This window comes from Aedes albopictus, chromosome 3 (assembly GCF_035046485.1).
Source record: "Aedes albopictus strain Foshan chromosome 3, AalbF5, whole genome shotgun sequence".
Classification (NCBI taxonomy): domain Eukaryota; kingdom Metazoa; phylum Arthropoda; class Insecta; order Diptera; family Culicidae; genus Aedes; species Aedes albopictus.
In genome coordinates, this window is record NC_085138.1 from 115108080 (window position 1) to 115124710 (window position 16631).

At 40.5% G+C, this 16631-nt stretch overlaps 1 protein-coding gene across 1 annotated transcript; it reads left to right on the forward strand.

Annotated features, from left to right (window-relative positions):
• Window positions 1–11363: 11363 nt before the first annotated feature.
• LOC109430500 (cytochrome P450 4C1) lies at window positions 11364–15639 on the forward strand. The gene is made up of 3 exons (XM_029876811.2): window positions 11364–12079; window positions 12139–12265; window positions 14887–15639. The coding sequence occupies exons 1-3, from the start codon at window positions 11463–11465 to the stop codon at window positions 15625–15627; spliced, it is 1485 nt and encodes a 494-aa protein (XP_029732671.2). The 5' UTR covers window positions 11364–11462; the 3' UTR covers window positions 15628–15639.
• Window positions 15640–16631: the final 992 nt, after the last annotated feature.

Genomic DNA, 16631 nt, shown 5'->3' on the forward strand with positions numbered 1-16631 from the left:
ATCAATATATTGACATTGCATGGTCAAAATTTCAAATTGATAGAAATTATATATTTTGAGTTATGATAACTTATATGGTAAAAGCCATTTTTGTACATACTTTTTTCAAAAATCCGTATTTCAGTGAAAAAGTTAAGTAGCTTCATGAAAATTTCACTGTAGCGTCAGGAAATATAGGGAATGTTGTGGTTAAAATTAGAAATGTTTCCATCCAGTGGTTTGGGCCACATCAATCGTCATGTTGTGAATAGACAAGTAGCTCAAATTTACAAATTTTGGCTACTGTAAAAACTTACTTAAGCAAACATGTTGACGGGAATCACTTAGAACCACATAGTATTATACAATAACGCATGTGACTTCACTTGTTTGATTATGATAAGGTTTCTACAGTACCCAAAACTAGTAAATTAAACAAAATACTTGTCTATTCACTACCATATGCATGTAACGCATTACGTGTAACGCACTATCTGTTACGTGTGGAATGTCATAAATAACTAGCATAACACACGAAAATTTATAAATATGAGTCATACAATATGGATTGTTCATTAAAACTTAGATCTAAACAATAAGGCCGGAACAAATCTTTTTCTTCTTTTGTAACTTTGCTCGTTGACTCGTCAAGGGGGCGGGGGATGATAAAAAATAAATGTATTTGATCAAAAATTACCCAAACAATTAGGCAAAATCGTCAAACTCATCGGATTTGTCAAGAAATTTTCTTGACGACTCTAATTTCACTTCACTGGTTTCCCCCTCAAAATAGCGAATTCCGACTAAACATTTCGGGGGAGGGGGGGGGGGATGTGTTGGTGTTGTTGGGTTGTGTGAATCCACCTCGACTTTTTTTCTGCACCGGTGTTTCAGCATGGTCATTATGGAGTGAAAACTGTAGGTACCCACATTGGTACTTCAACTTTGACAATTGATGTGGCCCGAACCACTGGATGAAAACATTTCAAATTTGACCACAACATTCCCTATATTTCCTGACGCTACAGTGAAATTTTCATGAAACTACTTAAAATTTTCACTGAAATACGGGTTTTTGAAAAAAAAAAGTATGTCCAAAAATGTTTTTTTTTTTCATATAATTTATCATAACTCAAAATATACAATCTCTATCAATTTGAAATTTTGACCATACAATGTCAATATATTGATGATGGAGTGGTAAAATTTTGAATATTGATAATTGCCAAAGTTACAGCAGGATGAACATGATGAATTTTGGGAGAAAAAATCAGCTCGGCTTTTTTTTGCTACTGAGTGTATTTAACACAGAAATATGTGACTAAATGGCTATGCAACATGTAAACTTATCATATAACAACCCTTGAACCAGATGATGGTATTTTCCACATATTGTTTAAAGTTTAAACCCTTGGTGTAATTCCATGCGAAATTTTGTTGGAAGTTTTGTTAAGAATTCCTGGAAAAATTACACGTGGAATTTCAGGACGCAATTGTTCAGGAGTTCCTGATGGAATCCTGTAAGGAATTTCTGTAGAAACTTCTAGGGAAGTTCCCGGAAAAATCCCTTGAGTAATTTCTGATCAAATATCTATTGCAATCTAAAAAAAACCTTAGATCGGCACCAACATTTCAAAAGGGCGTAACTGCATTTTGAAACAAACCCCTCTTTCACATCTGTAGATCGTATTTCAATGCCGCCATGCAAATCACCGCCAATATAGGAAAGAAGAGCAATTTCTCTGTCTAGTAATGTTTGTGAATTTCGTCGGAAACTTAAAATATGACCCACAGATGTGAAAGAGTGGTTTGTTCAAAATGCAGTTACGCCCTTTTGAAATGTTGGTGCCGAGATACCTGGATAAATCTCTAGAGTAATTTCTAGAATTGATTTTTTTTGCAATTTATTTAGTTATCATTGTTTCACGGAGTAATTCTTAAAAAAAAAGTTAAGCAGAAATGGCTTGAGAAACTGTAGCATGAATTCATGGAGAATTCTCAGCAATAATTTCTCAAAGAATCTCTGCAGGGGCACTAGCGAAATTTCTAAAGAAATACCAAAAGATATTACTTTCGTGATACAATGAGGAAATCTCGGTGGAATCCCATGAGGAATTCCCAGGAAATTCACAGGGAATCCCTTTAACCCGTATCGGCCTGAGTCAGAGCATATGAACTAAAAATGTCGCCGTTCAGCAAATACACAACGGATTTTAATATTTTTTTGACAGTACACTCGTACATATGTCTAGTTTGTAAAAGTGGGCAGAGAACGTCGGAATGGTCCCCATGGCCGGAGTTATTCCGGTGGATCACTGGGTCAGATTCGTATAAAAAGGGCTGTTTTTCGGTACACAGAGTGTTTTCAATTGTGATTCGCTATTAAACTCACTCTATTTTCACCAAAACTTATACCTCTGCAACCAAGCATTGTTTCCACACAGTTTTTGACCGTTTAGGGACTACCGGATGTGGCCACCGGACATAATCTCCGGAGGAACGTGCCACATACTGTAAACTGGGGTACAAAACCATAATTCATTTTTTGCAGCTCTATGTATTGACTTTAGCGGTATAGTGTCTTAGAAGAATTTGTTCTATATACTGAACTCTTTATTTTGGGATTTTCACTTTTGTGATTAATCCACCTAAAAGTGCGACAGAAATTAACTTTTTTTCAAAAATGAAGATAGAGTGTTTGAGTCTTCTGCAAAGTTGTAGAAAAATGCATTGTTGGAAAGTTTGCCGAACAAACTATTACCATATTTGCTTAATTATAAGAGATATGTGTCGTTTTTTGTGAACGACCCCTCAAAATAGTTTTTTCGTTATATCTTTTTCTGGGGATTTTTGGTAATTTTCGTGTGTTCTACAAAGTTGTTCTTTGTTATGAAATACACCTCCTTCTGCTTTTTTTATCATTGGAATAACGATCCAGGTGGAACAGAGCCTGCCTCTTAACTGAGAAACGTAAATAGATTTTCTTAATGAGTCCTTGGAGAAATCCCAGGTGGAACCATGGAACGAATATTATAGAAATACCTGGAATGATAATAGGTCTCCTCCAAAATTTATTGAAGTAATTCCCCTTGCGCTAGTGGTTGTTAGCGTAGGCAGCCTTTTCCTTTTTTTTTTTTTTATTAATTCTTTTTGATAAATACTAAGAAAAGCGGGATAAAGGAGAAGGCTAATTCCCCTCTTCCATCTGTCTCTGTCTTGTGCTTATTTAGGAAAGTGAGAAGCATGCCAACGCTAGTATTTACAGCTGCGATTCCTTCGAAATTTACTGCTGTGATTCCTTCAAGGATTTCTACGAGGATTACTACAAAAATGTTCTTAGAATGTTCCCAGTAATTCCTATTGGAAATCACCTTGACATTCTTTTAGAAATTCTTACTGGTATTACTTCAGGAATATTGCTGGGATTTATTTAAAAATTTCTGGTAAAAACCATTACTTTTGCTGGGATTACGCAGGTATCTCTCGCTACAGATCATCCTGGAGTTCTTTCAGCTGAAAATACTTGAGAAATCCCAGCAGTAATTTCTTGTCCTAGTAGTAATACACGTTGCTATTCTAAGACAAAGTCCAGAAGGAATTCTTGAAGAAATCTCTGGAGACATAGCAAGAGGATTTTCTATAGGAACCCTCTGGAGTAATCCTTGTAAGGATATGTAAAAGAACTATTGCAGACACCTTTGAACCAACCCCAACAAGAATATTTAAAATAATGCCATCAGGCATTTGTTGAAGAATTCCAAGATAATGTTTTCATAAATTTCTCTTGGATTGTCTCCGGAATGCCTGTTGGGTTCCTCTAGAAATTGCTACTGGTATTGCTGATACCATCCAGGATTCTTCCAGGGAGTCCACTTGAAGTTCCTCCAGGAATTCTTCCTGTGATTTGTCAGGTGATTTCTCCAAGTATTTTTTCATGAATTCCTCCACGGATTTTTCTAAAAAATCCTGAAATAGTTCTTCCAGTGATTTCTCTACAGATACTTTCAGAAATTGCTCTAGAAATTCTTTCATAAATTCCGCCTGTAGTTCCAATGATTACTTAATAATTTATTCTTCAGATTTCTCCTGAAATAGTTCTTCCAGTGATTTCTCTACAGATACTTTCAGAAATTGCTCTAGAAATTCTTTCATAAATTCCGCCTGTAGTTCCAATGATTACTTAATAATTTATTCTTCAGATTTCTCCTGCAATTTTTGCAAGGATACTTTCAAAAACTCTTTTGGCATTTTCACCAAAAATTCTTGCTGGGATTCCTCCAGCGATACCAGTATGGATTTCTTTAGAAACTAAATACTCCTACTAGGAATCCTCTTCAGATTATTTTGGGAACTACTGCTGGGATTGCTACTGGACTGCTGCTGGGATTCTTCCATAAATTTCAGACTGGAATCCTCCAGGATTTTTTCTGAGTTTCCCACCTGCAGGAAATCATCCAGGAATTCCTGGAAGGTTCTCAACAGTAACAATTTCAGATGCTGAAAATGCATGAAGTTTATCAAGAATTCGAAAAAAAATCAGTAGGAGTTCCTGAAGGAATCTCAGCAGTAATGACTGGAATACCATAAGAAATTCCTAGAGTTATATTTCACAAATTCTCTGAAGGATTCATAGCAGAAATTTCTGGAAGAATTACCAGAGATTCCTTTGAGGAATCCCAGGAAGAGTTTTCAGAGACACCCAGCAGGCTCTTGGAATTCCTCTAGAAATGTCTGATGGGTTCTCATGGAAATTTTTTGGAATTTCTCCATGGATTTCTCCTAGGATTCCTCCACAAATTGCTCCGGTCATCCTTTTAGGGATTTTACCAAGGATCCAGTAATTTCTCTCGGAATAACCTTAGAAATTCCTGCACGGATTCATTCATGAACTTCTAGCAGGATTTCTCCAAGTATTTTTTCTTACGATTTCTCAAGCACTTCTAGATGATATTTCTGCAGTTTTTGCTCTTGGGAGTCCTCCTGAAGTTTTTCTAGCCGGAATTGGTTGAAGAATTCCAGCAGCACTTCTTGTAGGATTGCCACCACGAAAGCCTGGAAAAAACCACAGTACCATTCAGGAATTCTCAACACCATTCTTACAGTACCATTCAGGAATTCATACAGTACTTTCAACAGGAATTCTCAAAGAAATTTGAAGAGGATTTCCAGAATACGAAGAGAAATTCAGAGAAAAGTCACTAGAGGAATTCGGCAAAAAAAAAATCCTGGGTGAGTTTTTGGAGGTACCTTTTAAACATCCCTGTAGCAATCACAGAAAGAACTTCTGCAGGAATCACTCACTCACTCATGTATCCTGAGCACCTCTAGGGGACATAGGGCCAACGTAAAAGATCTTCATCCTGAGCTGCTGCTGGCTTCAGCCTTGACCTGGACCCAGGTAAGGTTCGCCTTCTTTGATTTCCTTTGTTGAGGTTTCGTCGCCGCGGGCCCCTGGGTCTGTCTCAGCTGCGATGTCCTTCCGGATTCCAATCCAGCGCTTGCTTGCAGCTTTCGTCTCCGTTCTTTCGTGGTGTGTGGTCGACTCGCTCCATTTACGTTCTCGAATTTCTGTTGATATCGGTTTCCAACGACATCGTCGATGGAGCTCAGTACTCGAAATCCAGTTGTGAGGCCACCAGGCCCAAATTATAAACCGCAGACATCGGTTGATGAAATTCTGTAGCTTTTGTATGGTCTCTGCTGACACGAAAACCACGTTTCGCTGGCGTACAACAACATAGATTTCACGTTGGAATTGAAAAATCGAGTTTTGATCCGTGTTGATAGCCAACGATTTGGACTTGCTGACGTTGATGGTAGACCCGCCGTAGAAGAGCGTTCGGTCTGGTCGTCGAGCTTATTCTGCATGTTAGAGCGTCGTTGATCTAGTATGCTCCATTGCAATGGACTGCCAAACTAGCCTACGAGCCGTGTACCAAGGTCAATCGCCCCCACCATGATCTTGTCGATTACGATGAGAAACAGTAGCGGTGATAGTACCAAACTACCCGGATGGGGTCCGACAAAGCTCCGTTATGCAGGACTCTGCATGTAAAAGCCTCGTACTGCGCTTCCATGAGGTTGACGATTTTATTCGAAACTCCAAATTTTCGTGGCTCAGACGATCGAAAGCTTTTTTGTACTCAATGTACACCAAAAAGAGGGACTCTTGGAATTCGTTAACCTGCCCCAGTATAATGCGGAGCATGACAATATAGTTAACACAAGATCTTCCGGCACGGAACCCTCTTGCTGTCGCCGAAGAGCTGCGTCTATTTTCTCCTGTATGCGATTCAGGATAACTTTGGCACAGAGTTTTGAGAACAACACACAAAGGATCAATGCAGAAATCACGGTAGGTATCCTAGAAGATTTCCTAGAGGAATGCCTGAAGGAACTCTTGGAGAAATTCGCCGAAAATATCAAGAGGAACTCTTGGGAAAATGAAGAAATCTTTGGATAACGTCTCAAGGAATTCCTGCTGAAATGTTGAAATTCTTGCTGAGATTGCTCCACAAGTATGTCCACGTTATCATATACAAATCCATTCTGTGATTTCTCCAAGTATTTCTATAGATATTTCCAATGATTTTTTCCAGATTTCTCTCTCTAGGAATTTCGCCTGAAATAATACTGGAAATCTCTGAAGGAATCACAGTTAAAAATTTTAAAGAAATATCTCGAGGATTCACAGCAGCACTTTCGTAGAAATCTCAGTTGTAAATATACAAGACAAGGGACTTGCCCTCTCCTTCATTCCGCATTTCTTAGTATTTATGAAAAAGAATTAATAAAAAAAAAAGGAAAATGCTGCCTACGCTAGTGGTTGTTATTGCAAGGGGAATTCCTTCAATAAATTTTGGAGGAGACCTATTATCATTCCAGGTATTTCTATAATATTCGTTCCATGGTTCCACCTGGGATTTCTCCAAGGACTCATTAAGAAAATCTATTTACGTTTCTCAGTTAAGAGGCAGGCTCTGTTCCACCTGGATCGTTATTCCAATGACAAAAAAGTAGAAGGAGGTGTATTTCATAACAAAGAACAACTTTGTAGAACACACGAAAATTACCAAAAATCCCCAGAAAAAGATATAACGAAAAAACTATTTTGAGGGGTCGTTCACAAAAAACGACACATATCTCTTATAATTAAGCAAATATGGTAATAGTTTGTTCGGCAAACTTTCCAACAATGCATTTTTCTACAACTTTGCAGAAGACTCAAACACTCTATCTTCATTTTTGAAAAAAGTTAATTTCTGTCGCACTTTTAGGTGGATTAATCACAAAAGTGAAAATCCCAAAATAAAGAGTTCAGTATATAGAACAAATTCTTCTAAGACACTATACCGCTAAAGTCAATACATAGAGCTGCAAAAAATGAATTATGGTTTTGTACCCCAGTTTACAGTATGTGGCACGTTCCTCCGGAGATTATGTCCGGTGGCCACATCCGGTAGTCCCTAAACGGTCAAAAACTGTGTGGAAACAATGTTTGGTTGCAGAGGTATAAGTTTTGGTGAAAATAGAGTGAGTTTAATAGCGAATCACAATTGAAAACACTCTGTGTACCGAAAAACAGCCCTTTTTATACGAATCTGACCCAGTGACCCACCGGAATAACTCCGGCCATGGGGACCATTCCGACGTTCTCTGCCCACTTTTACAAACTAGACATATGTACGAGTGTACTGTCAAAAAATTATTAAAATCCGTTGTGTATTCGCTGAACGGCGACATTTTTAGTTCATATGCTCTGACTCAGGCCGATACGGGTTAAGGGAAATCTACAGAGGAATTTTATTTCGGCTTAGGTATGCGGAGTGCGAGAGTCTTGGCTTCATAAAAACAATTCGCTCTCACTTGCAGTTAGTGGGCACAAACTCGAGTGTGTTGTAAATGGGCATCTAAGCCAAATAAGAGATGGGTTTGTGAAAAAGGAGTGTTCACGGTGTGGCTTCGGAGTCAGTTTGACTTTCCATTCCGCAGAATTGTTACTTGTTCTGTGGCTTAGTTGGTTAATGCTCCGGTCTAGCAAACACGGAGTCGTGGGTTCGAATCCCACCAGAACGCGATTTTTTCACAAATTTCATCTCTCAATTAGTCAATTAGCAACATTTAGTGCCTTCTAATTACAAGTTTTTCCAGTGCAGTATGTTTTGTAAAAGAATCTTCAGGAAAATCCCTATACAATTCACTGGATAATTCCATCGAATAATCCTAACAAATAATTGGAAGAATCCCTACAGGAATTTTTGGATGCAGTCCTAGGCGGATATCTGAAAAAATATTGGGAAAATCCTGCAGGAATTCCTGCAAGAATTTCTGAAAAAAATTGCAAGAAAAACTTCTGGAGGTATCACAGGAGAAATACCAGGAAAAAATCTTAAGGAGATGCCGCTTTCTCAAGTGTTTGTTAACGAAACATTTAGCTCAGCATACATCGTTATGTACGGACGTGGACCTTGGCGTACGCAGATAAATTGATGGAATTGAGGAACGAAAATTTCCACAAATTGTAAAATACAATGAGTATTCTTTGTAAATGCTCTTGAAATTCCCGAAACCCTAAAAATGACCACGTGGTTTATGGACAGCCCCTAGACTGATTAAAGCAACGATTGACGGTGTGCAAAACTGCGTAAGGGTTTCGGGTGAACTATCCAGTTCATTCGAATCTCACTGAGGACTGTGACAAGGAGATACTTAAACTGTCATGCCTACTCTTCAACATCGCTCTGGAAAGTGTGATGCGACGACTTGGGCTCAACAGCCGGGGAACGATTTTCACAAAATCCGGTCAATTTGGGTGCTCTACGGACGACATGGACATTATCGCCAGAACATTTTGAACGGTGGCAGAGCTTTTACACCCGCCTGAAACGTGAAGCAGTAAAGGTCGGACTGGTGGTGAATGCCTCAAAAACAAAGTACATGCTGGTAGGCGGAACCGAACACGTCTGGGTAGTAATGTTACGATAGACGAGGATACCTTCGAGGTGGTGGAGGAATTCGTCTACCTCGGATTCTTAGTGACGGCTGACAACAACGTGAGTCGTGAAATTCAAAGGCGCATCATCAGTGGAAGTCGGGCCTACTACGGGCTCCAGAAGAAGATGCGGTCAAAAAAGGCGGACGATTTTCGGCGGTGTACAAGAGAATGGTGTGTGACGGAGAAGGATGAACCACGAGCTCGCTGCACTTTAGAGGAGACTGAGGAGTAGGGTGGCCCACGCGTATGTGAAAAACAAAAAATTCGAAAAATACCAATTCTTACCTCCTAAATCAGTTGTTTTGGACTCCCAGAAGCTACGTTCAAAATGTGAGCAAAATCGGTTGAGCATAAGGGGGCGCTCAAAACGCTTGAAGTTTGTATGGGAAAACTTGGCCAAATGTATGCAGAAATTTTAAGTTTTCGAATTTTGCCGCTAGGTGGCGCTGTAAGCATTCAATAAACAAACCCTTTGATATTATTATAGGTGACTATATGTCAGAGAACTTTGTCGAAGATCGCGAAGTGATCCGACGGCTGTGAATAAAGTTATACCCTAGGCAAAGTGAGGCACAGTATTGAGATTTCATTATTGATATCATTCCTTTACATGTATTGGAAAAATAAAAATTAAGTTTATCCTCACTTTTCCTAGGGTATATCTTTTTTCACAGACGTTGGATCACTTTGTGGTCTTCGACAAAGTTGTTTGGCATATAGTCACCTACAATAATACCAAAAAGAATGATTAATTAAACGCTTACAGCGACACCTAGCGGCAAAATTCGAAAACTTAAAATGTCTGCATACATGTGGCCAGGTTTTCCCATACAAACTTCAAGCGTTTTGAGCGCCTTCTTAGGCTCAACCGATTTTGCTCAAATTTTGAACGTAGCTTCTGGGAGTCCAAAACAAGTGATTGAGGAGGTAAGACTGGGCATTTTTCGATTTTTTTTGTTTTTCATATAAGTGTGGGCCATCTTACTGGGGAGACTTGATCCCTTTTTCTTAATTTGCCTGTAACTTTAAGACAAAACACAAAACTAGAACAATTTTTCGTGCAGAATGGCAGGTAAACATCTATTTCAAGTTTATACACAACAGAAGGACAAATTATTGGTAAAGTTTTCAAAACTGTGTTTTTATGGAGGCATGTCTTATGATGTATTTTTCAAAAATGGGTAACAATTGATCCCCTTTTGAGCACATGGTTAATTTAAAGGGAAAATAACTCCAGAAGCTTCCTCTTCAACTTCTTTTCAAGTTTTCTTGTATTTTTGATGAATACGGAGCATTTGAAATTATAAGATTTCCTTAAATTGTTAAGGATATGCCGTAGTTTGAAAATGGGGAGACTTGATCTCCCTTTTAATGGTGTGTAATAAAATAATAATTATCTGACACGTTTTATCATTGAATATACGAGCATTCCGAGTAAACAGAGGCTTCCAAATAGAATTTTATTTTTCACATGTATAAAGTGTGTGTAATCATCGAGGGATCAAGTCTCCCCATGTCACTGTTGTATACACTAAGCTACATTAATTGAAAAATTTATATAACAACCTTATTTGGATAAATACGTTTGACAGTATTTTATTTATACTATGTGCTGTGAAATTTTGACACGATTTGGTTCAATTTTCACAAATAATGCAATACACAATTAAAATCAATTGTAGCCTAAACATTGTCGTCGGTCCAGATGTTGTTTTGGAAAAAAATATACTAGAAGAAAACTGTTTTTGATTCCGAGAAAATATGGGGGGAACAAGTCTCCCCAGGGATCAAGTCTCCTCAGTCCCCCCTATTGACAGTATTCTCACAACAATTTTGGATAAAGATTTCACAAAATTTTTGAATTAGACCAAAAAAATTGATGGTTCATAGTTCATTGATTTTTTAGCTTTGAAATAGTTTCCGAACTGTCAAATTTAACCCTCCGGCTTCAATTTAGCCCGTCTCTGCCTGGGACGCGAGCACAACCAGCGAATAGCCAGCCCATTCCAAACCCCAAAACCCAATACAGTCCACTGCGGTAAGATCCAACACTTTGCATTAGGGTCATGTTTTACCCAAACCGTATACTACATCAGCGAGCTGTTCCCAAGGTGCATAAGGAAGGTTAAGTTGGAATTATTTTTTATATCCCAATTGAGACCGAACCTAAGTGTACGAGAACGTCATGGGAATCACACACAAAGTATTTGCACGGATCAACAATTATATTAAGGTGCTCGATTAATTGGCAATTATTATAAACTCTCATAATACATACAGAATCACATTAATAGCAAGCTAATTTAAATAATTATTTGCGACTGCTGTTATAACTGCACTCTTATCGCAACGATCGTACGCAATGTACGAAATAACTTCGCAGTAGCGAGTACAGTGTAATAATGATAGGCGTAAGGCAGCATCCAGTGGGAGATAGACGTGTTCCACAGTTCTGTTCGAAAAGCCGCAGAGCACTGCTCGATGCAAAATGCTCCAGCTACTGCTCGTATTTGTGCTTATTACCGGCGTGACCTATTACCTCACGATCCGTCGATCACGGAAGCGCCTCTTCGAACTGATGGGCACCTATCCTGGTCCGTTCGATCTACCACTCATTGGCAGCACCTACATCGGCATCGGGTTGAACTCCAGGACAGTAGTTGAATATTTGCTGAAGTTTCTTCATACTCTTCCGTCGCCATTCCGTGCCTGGATAGGACCCTATGCGACCCTGCTGTTCGATCAGCCAAAGCATTTGGCGGTTATTCTGAACTCGCAGAAGTTGGTGCAAAAGTCTTTTTTCCAGAAGTTTTTCCGTTTCGATAAAGGGGTCATCAATGCCGATCACGTCCTGTGGCGAATGTTGCGCAAACGGCTCGGGCCACCCTTTTCCAAGCAGGTGGTGAGCGATTTTGTGCCGACATTTAACGAACAGGCCGACGGGCAGTTGGAATATCTGGATCGATTCGTCGGCAGCGAGGCAGTCGATATGCTCCCGAAGATGAGTGTTTATGCGTTGTCCAGCACGTTGGTGAACCTGTTCCAGGTGAAGCTGCACGCCAAGGATTACGATTTCTGCGAGAAATTTGCAGAAAATTCCGAAAAGTGAGCTTTGCTGATTGTTTTATTCAGGACATATTGTTATGGAAGCATTGCTATTGCAGAATGTGGATCCACATGTTCCGACGGGTGTACAAACCTTGGATCATTCCGGAGTTTCTATATCGCTTGACGCCTTCGTACAAAGTTGAACTTCAACAAGTGGCCAAATTACGAGCGCTATCGAAAGAGGTAAGTCGGATTCCTTCAGAGATTCCTCCAGGAATACCTCCAGGAATCTCTCCAGGAATTTCTCCAGGAACTCTTCCAGGAATTTCTGCAGAACTTCCTACAGGGATTCCTCCAAGAATTTCTCTAGGAATCACTGTAGGGATTTATCCAGGAATGTCTCCAGGGATTTCTCCTGGGATTCATCCAAAAATTCCTTGAGGAATCACTAATGGAATTCTTCCAGGAGATCCTACAAATATTCTAATGTTTTTTTTCTAGAAATTCCTCTCTGAATTATTCAACATATTCCTGTAGGGATTCTTCAGGGATTATTCCAGGAATTTCTCCAGAGATTTCCCATAGGATTTCATCAGGAGTTCCTATAATAATGCCTCTAGGAATTACTTCAAGAATTATTCCAAGAATTTCCCCAGTGAATCCTCCAGAAATTCCTCCAGGGGCTCCTCCAGCGATTTCTTTAAGAATTCCTCCAAGAATTCCTCAAGGGAATCCTCCAGGGAGTTCTCCAGGGTTTCATCCAGGAATTCCTTCAGGAATTCCTCAAGAAATTTCTTCAGGAATTTCTTCAGGAATTTCTCCAGAAGTTTCACCAGGGATTCCTCCAGGAATTTCTGCAGGAGTTTCACCATGATTCCTCCAGGAATACGTCCAGGGAATTCCTTCAGGAATTCCTCAACATATTCCTCCAGGAGTTCATCTAAGGATTTCTCCATGAATTCTTCTAGGGATTCCTGCAGGAACTCTTCTACAGGGATTCCTACAGGGATTCCTCCAGGAATTCCTACAGGGATTCCTCCAGGAATTCCTACAGGGATTCCTCCAGGAATTCCTACAGGAATTCCTCCAGGAATTCCTTCAGAAATTCCGCCAGGAATTCCTTCAGGCATTCCTCCAGGAATTTCTTCAGGGATTCCTCCAGGAATTTCTTCAGGGATTCCTCCAGGAATTCCTCAGAGGAATCCTCCAGGCATTCCTCCAGAAATTCCTTCAGAAATTCATCCAGGAATTCCTTCAGGGTTCCCTCCAGGAATTCCTACAGGGCTTCATTCAGGAATTCCTACAGGGATTCCTCCAGGAATTCCTACAGGGATTCCTTCAGGAATTCCTACGGGGATTCCTCCAGGAATTCCTACAGGGATTCCTCCAGGAATTCCTACAGGGATTCCTCCAGGAATTCCTACAGGGATTCCTCCAGGAATTCCTACAGGGATTCCTCCAGGAATTCCTACAGGGATTCCTCCAGGAATTCCTACAGGGATTCCTCCAGGAATTCCTACACGGATTCCTCCAGGAATTCCTACAGGGATTCCTCCAGGAATTCCTACAGGGATTCCTCCAGGAATTCCTACAGGGATTCCTCCAGGAATTCCTACAGGGATTCCTCCAGGAATTCCTATAGGGATTCCTCCAGGAATTCCTCCAGGAATTCCTACAGGAATTCCTCCAGGAATTCCTACAGGGATTCCTACAGGATTTCCTACAGGGATTCCTCCAGGAATTCCTACAGGGATTCCTCCAGGAATTCCTACAGGGATTCCTCCAGGAATTCCTACAGGGATTCCTCCAGGAATTCCTACAGGGATTCCTCCAGGAATTCCTACAGGCATTCATCCAGGAATTCCTTCAGGGATTCCTCCAGGAATTCCTACAGGGATTCCTCCAGGAATTCCTTCAGGGATTCCTCCAAGAATTATTTCAGGGATTCCTCCAGAAATCCCTCCAGGGATTCCTCCAGGAATTCCTCCAGAAATTCCTTCAGGGATTCTTCCAGGAATTTCTCCAGGGATTCCTCCAGAAATTCCTTCAAGGATTCCTCCAGGAATTCCTTCAGGGATTTTTCTGGGAATTTCTCTAGGGTTTCCTCTGGGAATTTATCCAGGGATTCCTCTGGGATTTTCTCCAGGGATTCCTCTGGGAATTTCCCCAGGGATTCCTCTGGGAATTCCTCCAGAGATTTCTCTGGGAAGTCCTCCAAAGATTCCTCCAGGTATTCCTCCAGTGATTAATTCCTCCAGGAATTCTTCCAGGAATTCCTCCAGGAATTCCTACAGGGGTTCCTCCAGGAATTCCTCCAGAAATTCCTTCAGGGAATCCTCCAGGATTTCTTCCAGGGGCTTTCTCCAGGAAGTCTTCCAAGGATTCCTCCAGGAATTTCTCCTGGGATTCCTCTAGGAATTCCTCCTGGGATTCATCCAGAAATTCCTCTCGAGTTCCCTCTTGCAATTCCTCTCGTTATTCCTCTACGGATTCCCCTAGGGATTCCTCAAGAAATTCCTCCGCGTATTGTTCCAGGAATTCCTCCAGGAGCTCTACAAGGGATCCTTCCAGGATTTTTTCCTAGAAATTCCTCCAGGCATTCCTCCACAAATACCTCCAAGGATTCCTCCTGGGATTCCTCCATCGATTTCTCCAGGAATGCTGGAAGAATATCTCTAAGAATTTCTGAAGAAATCATGAAAGGACTAAAGAAAAGTAGACAATCATTACATCTCACGATTGTCAGCTACTTCGCCATGAATTCCCATAGAGCTTCGCCAGGGACCTTTGCTATCTCAAAACATTCCAAATAAGTTCCACCAAATCTGACTAAAACTTATACTCTTTTGTTTTCCATTCGCCAGATAGTGCAAGCACGAGAAGTATTGCGAGGGAAAACACCCCCATCCAACAACGACTGCACCAATACCGAAATTCTCATCGACCGTCTCGAACGACTCACCTACGGAACCGGTGAGCTGGATTACGCCACCATGATGGACAACATCGATACGTTCCTGTTCGCATCGGTGGACACAACCTCCAGCACGGTTGCAAGCACGCTGCTGATGATGGCAATGCATCCCGAGGTACAGGAACGTGTCTACCGGGAAGTGGCCCAAGTGATCCCAGCAGGTGATTACGTTGCGCTGGAAGATCTGCCGAAGCTGGCGTACCTGGATCAGGTGATAAAGGAAACGATGCGTCTAATCCCCGTTGCCACGATATTGAACCGTGTTTGCACTGAGGAACTGCAGGTTGACGACCAGTGGACCATTCCGATGGGAGCCATCGTCGGCATACCGGTTATTAAGATTCACCGGGATCGCCGCATCTGGGGTGAACGCTCGGAGGAATTCGATCCGGATCACTTTTTGCCGGAGAGGTGCGCCCAAAGGCATCCGTACGCTTACATTCCGTTTAGCGCCGGCATTCGGAACTGCATCGGGATGCGGTATGCGATGATTTCGATGAAGGTGGTGCTGGTTAAGATGGTAAAACGGTTTCGATTTAGGACGGATTTGAAGATGAGCGATCTGAAGTTCGAAGCGGCGTTCTTGCTGATGCTGGCCAACAAGCACATGGTGCAAATTGAGCGGAGGTAGATTAGGGAGCGTAATAAAAAGGCATTTTGCTGGGGTTAATTTTATAATTCAAATCCTCAACGTCTCTAAAGTTTTGAGCGGGGTTATCTCTATAATAGTAATCAAGATTCCCTCTGGAATCTTATGCAGTATCGCCTATGGAATTCTGAGTTGTACACACTCTATCATCCTGAGCTGGTTTCCGTCTGCAATTGCGTGACTTACACTTAAAAACATAAAATCCGAAAAATATAAAGTCTCGCCCAATGAATCTGTTGTTTTGGATTCCTACAAGCCTCGGTCAAAGCTTGAGAGGATTTCATCAGTCCTCGTCAAAAAGATTGTCCTTTGAGTCCTGAGCAGGATTCTCTTAGTTAGTAATCAGGAACAGAAATGTGTTTGGAATTCTAAGTAGGATATCCAATGTAATCCGAAACAGAATTTCCTTCGGAGTTCTGAGCACAATTATCTCTTCAAACATGATGAGAATTCCCTGTAAAGTGCTACTGAAATCTTCAAGAAGAATTCCCCCAAGAATCTCTTGGAACAGTCTGGAGAAATAACCAGTGATATATTTCAATGATTCCTGAAAGCGTGCATGTAAAAACTTCACAAGGAGTCTTTCGTGGTATTACCAAATTAAACTTCAAAAATGTTTACAATAAAATTTCTCAGGAATTCTCGATGGAATTTCTAGATAAATCTTTGGAGGAATTGTGCATGCAACGATTCCCTCGGAAAAATCTCAAGGAATCCTTAAAAGAAATCCCCGGAAAAAAATCCACATGGATACCTGAAAAACCCCAGAAATTAATCTTCAAGGATTTTTTTCAACAAGTCCCTGCAGAAATTATTGTTGGAAATCCTGGAGAAATTGCCGATAAATTTATGAATTTCTGAAAAACTTTCTAGAAGTTCTCTCCAAAGATTCATACAAAAATTTCCCAAAAAAATGCATGAGAATTGTTTAATTTTATTTTTATTTTCTTTGTATTTGTGAATTTTAACTTGATGCTAATACTTCA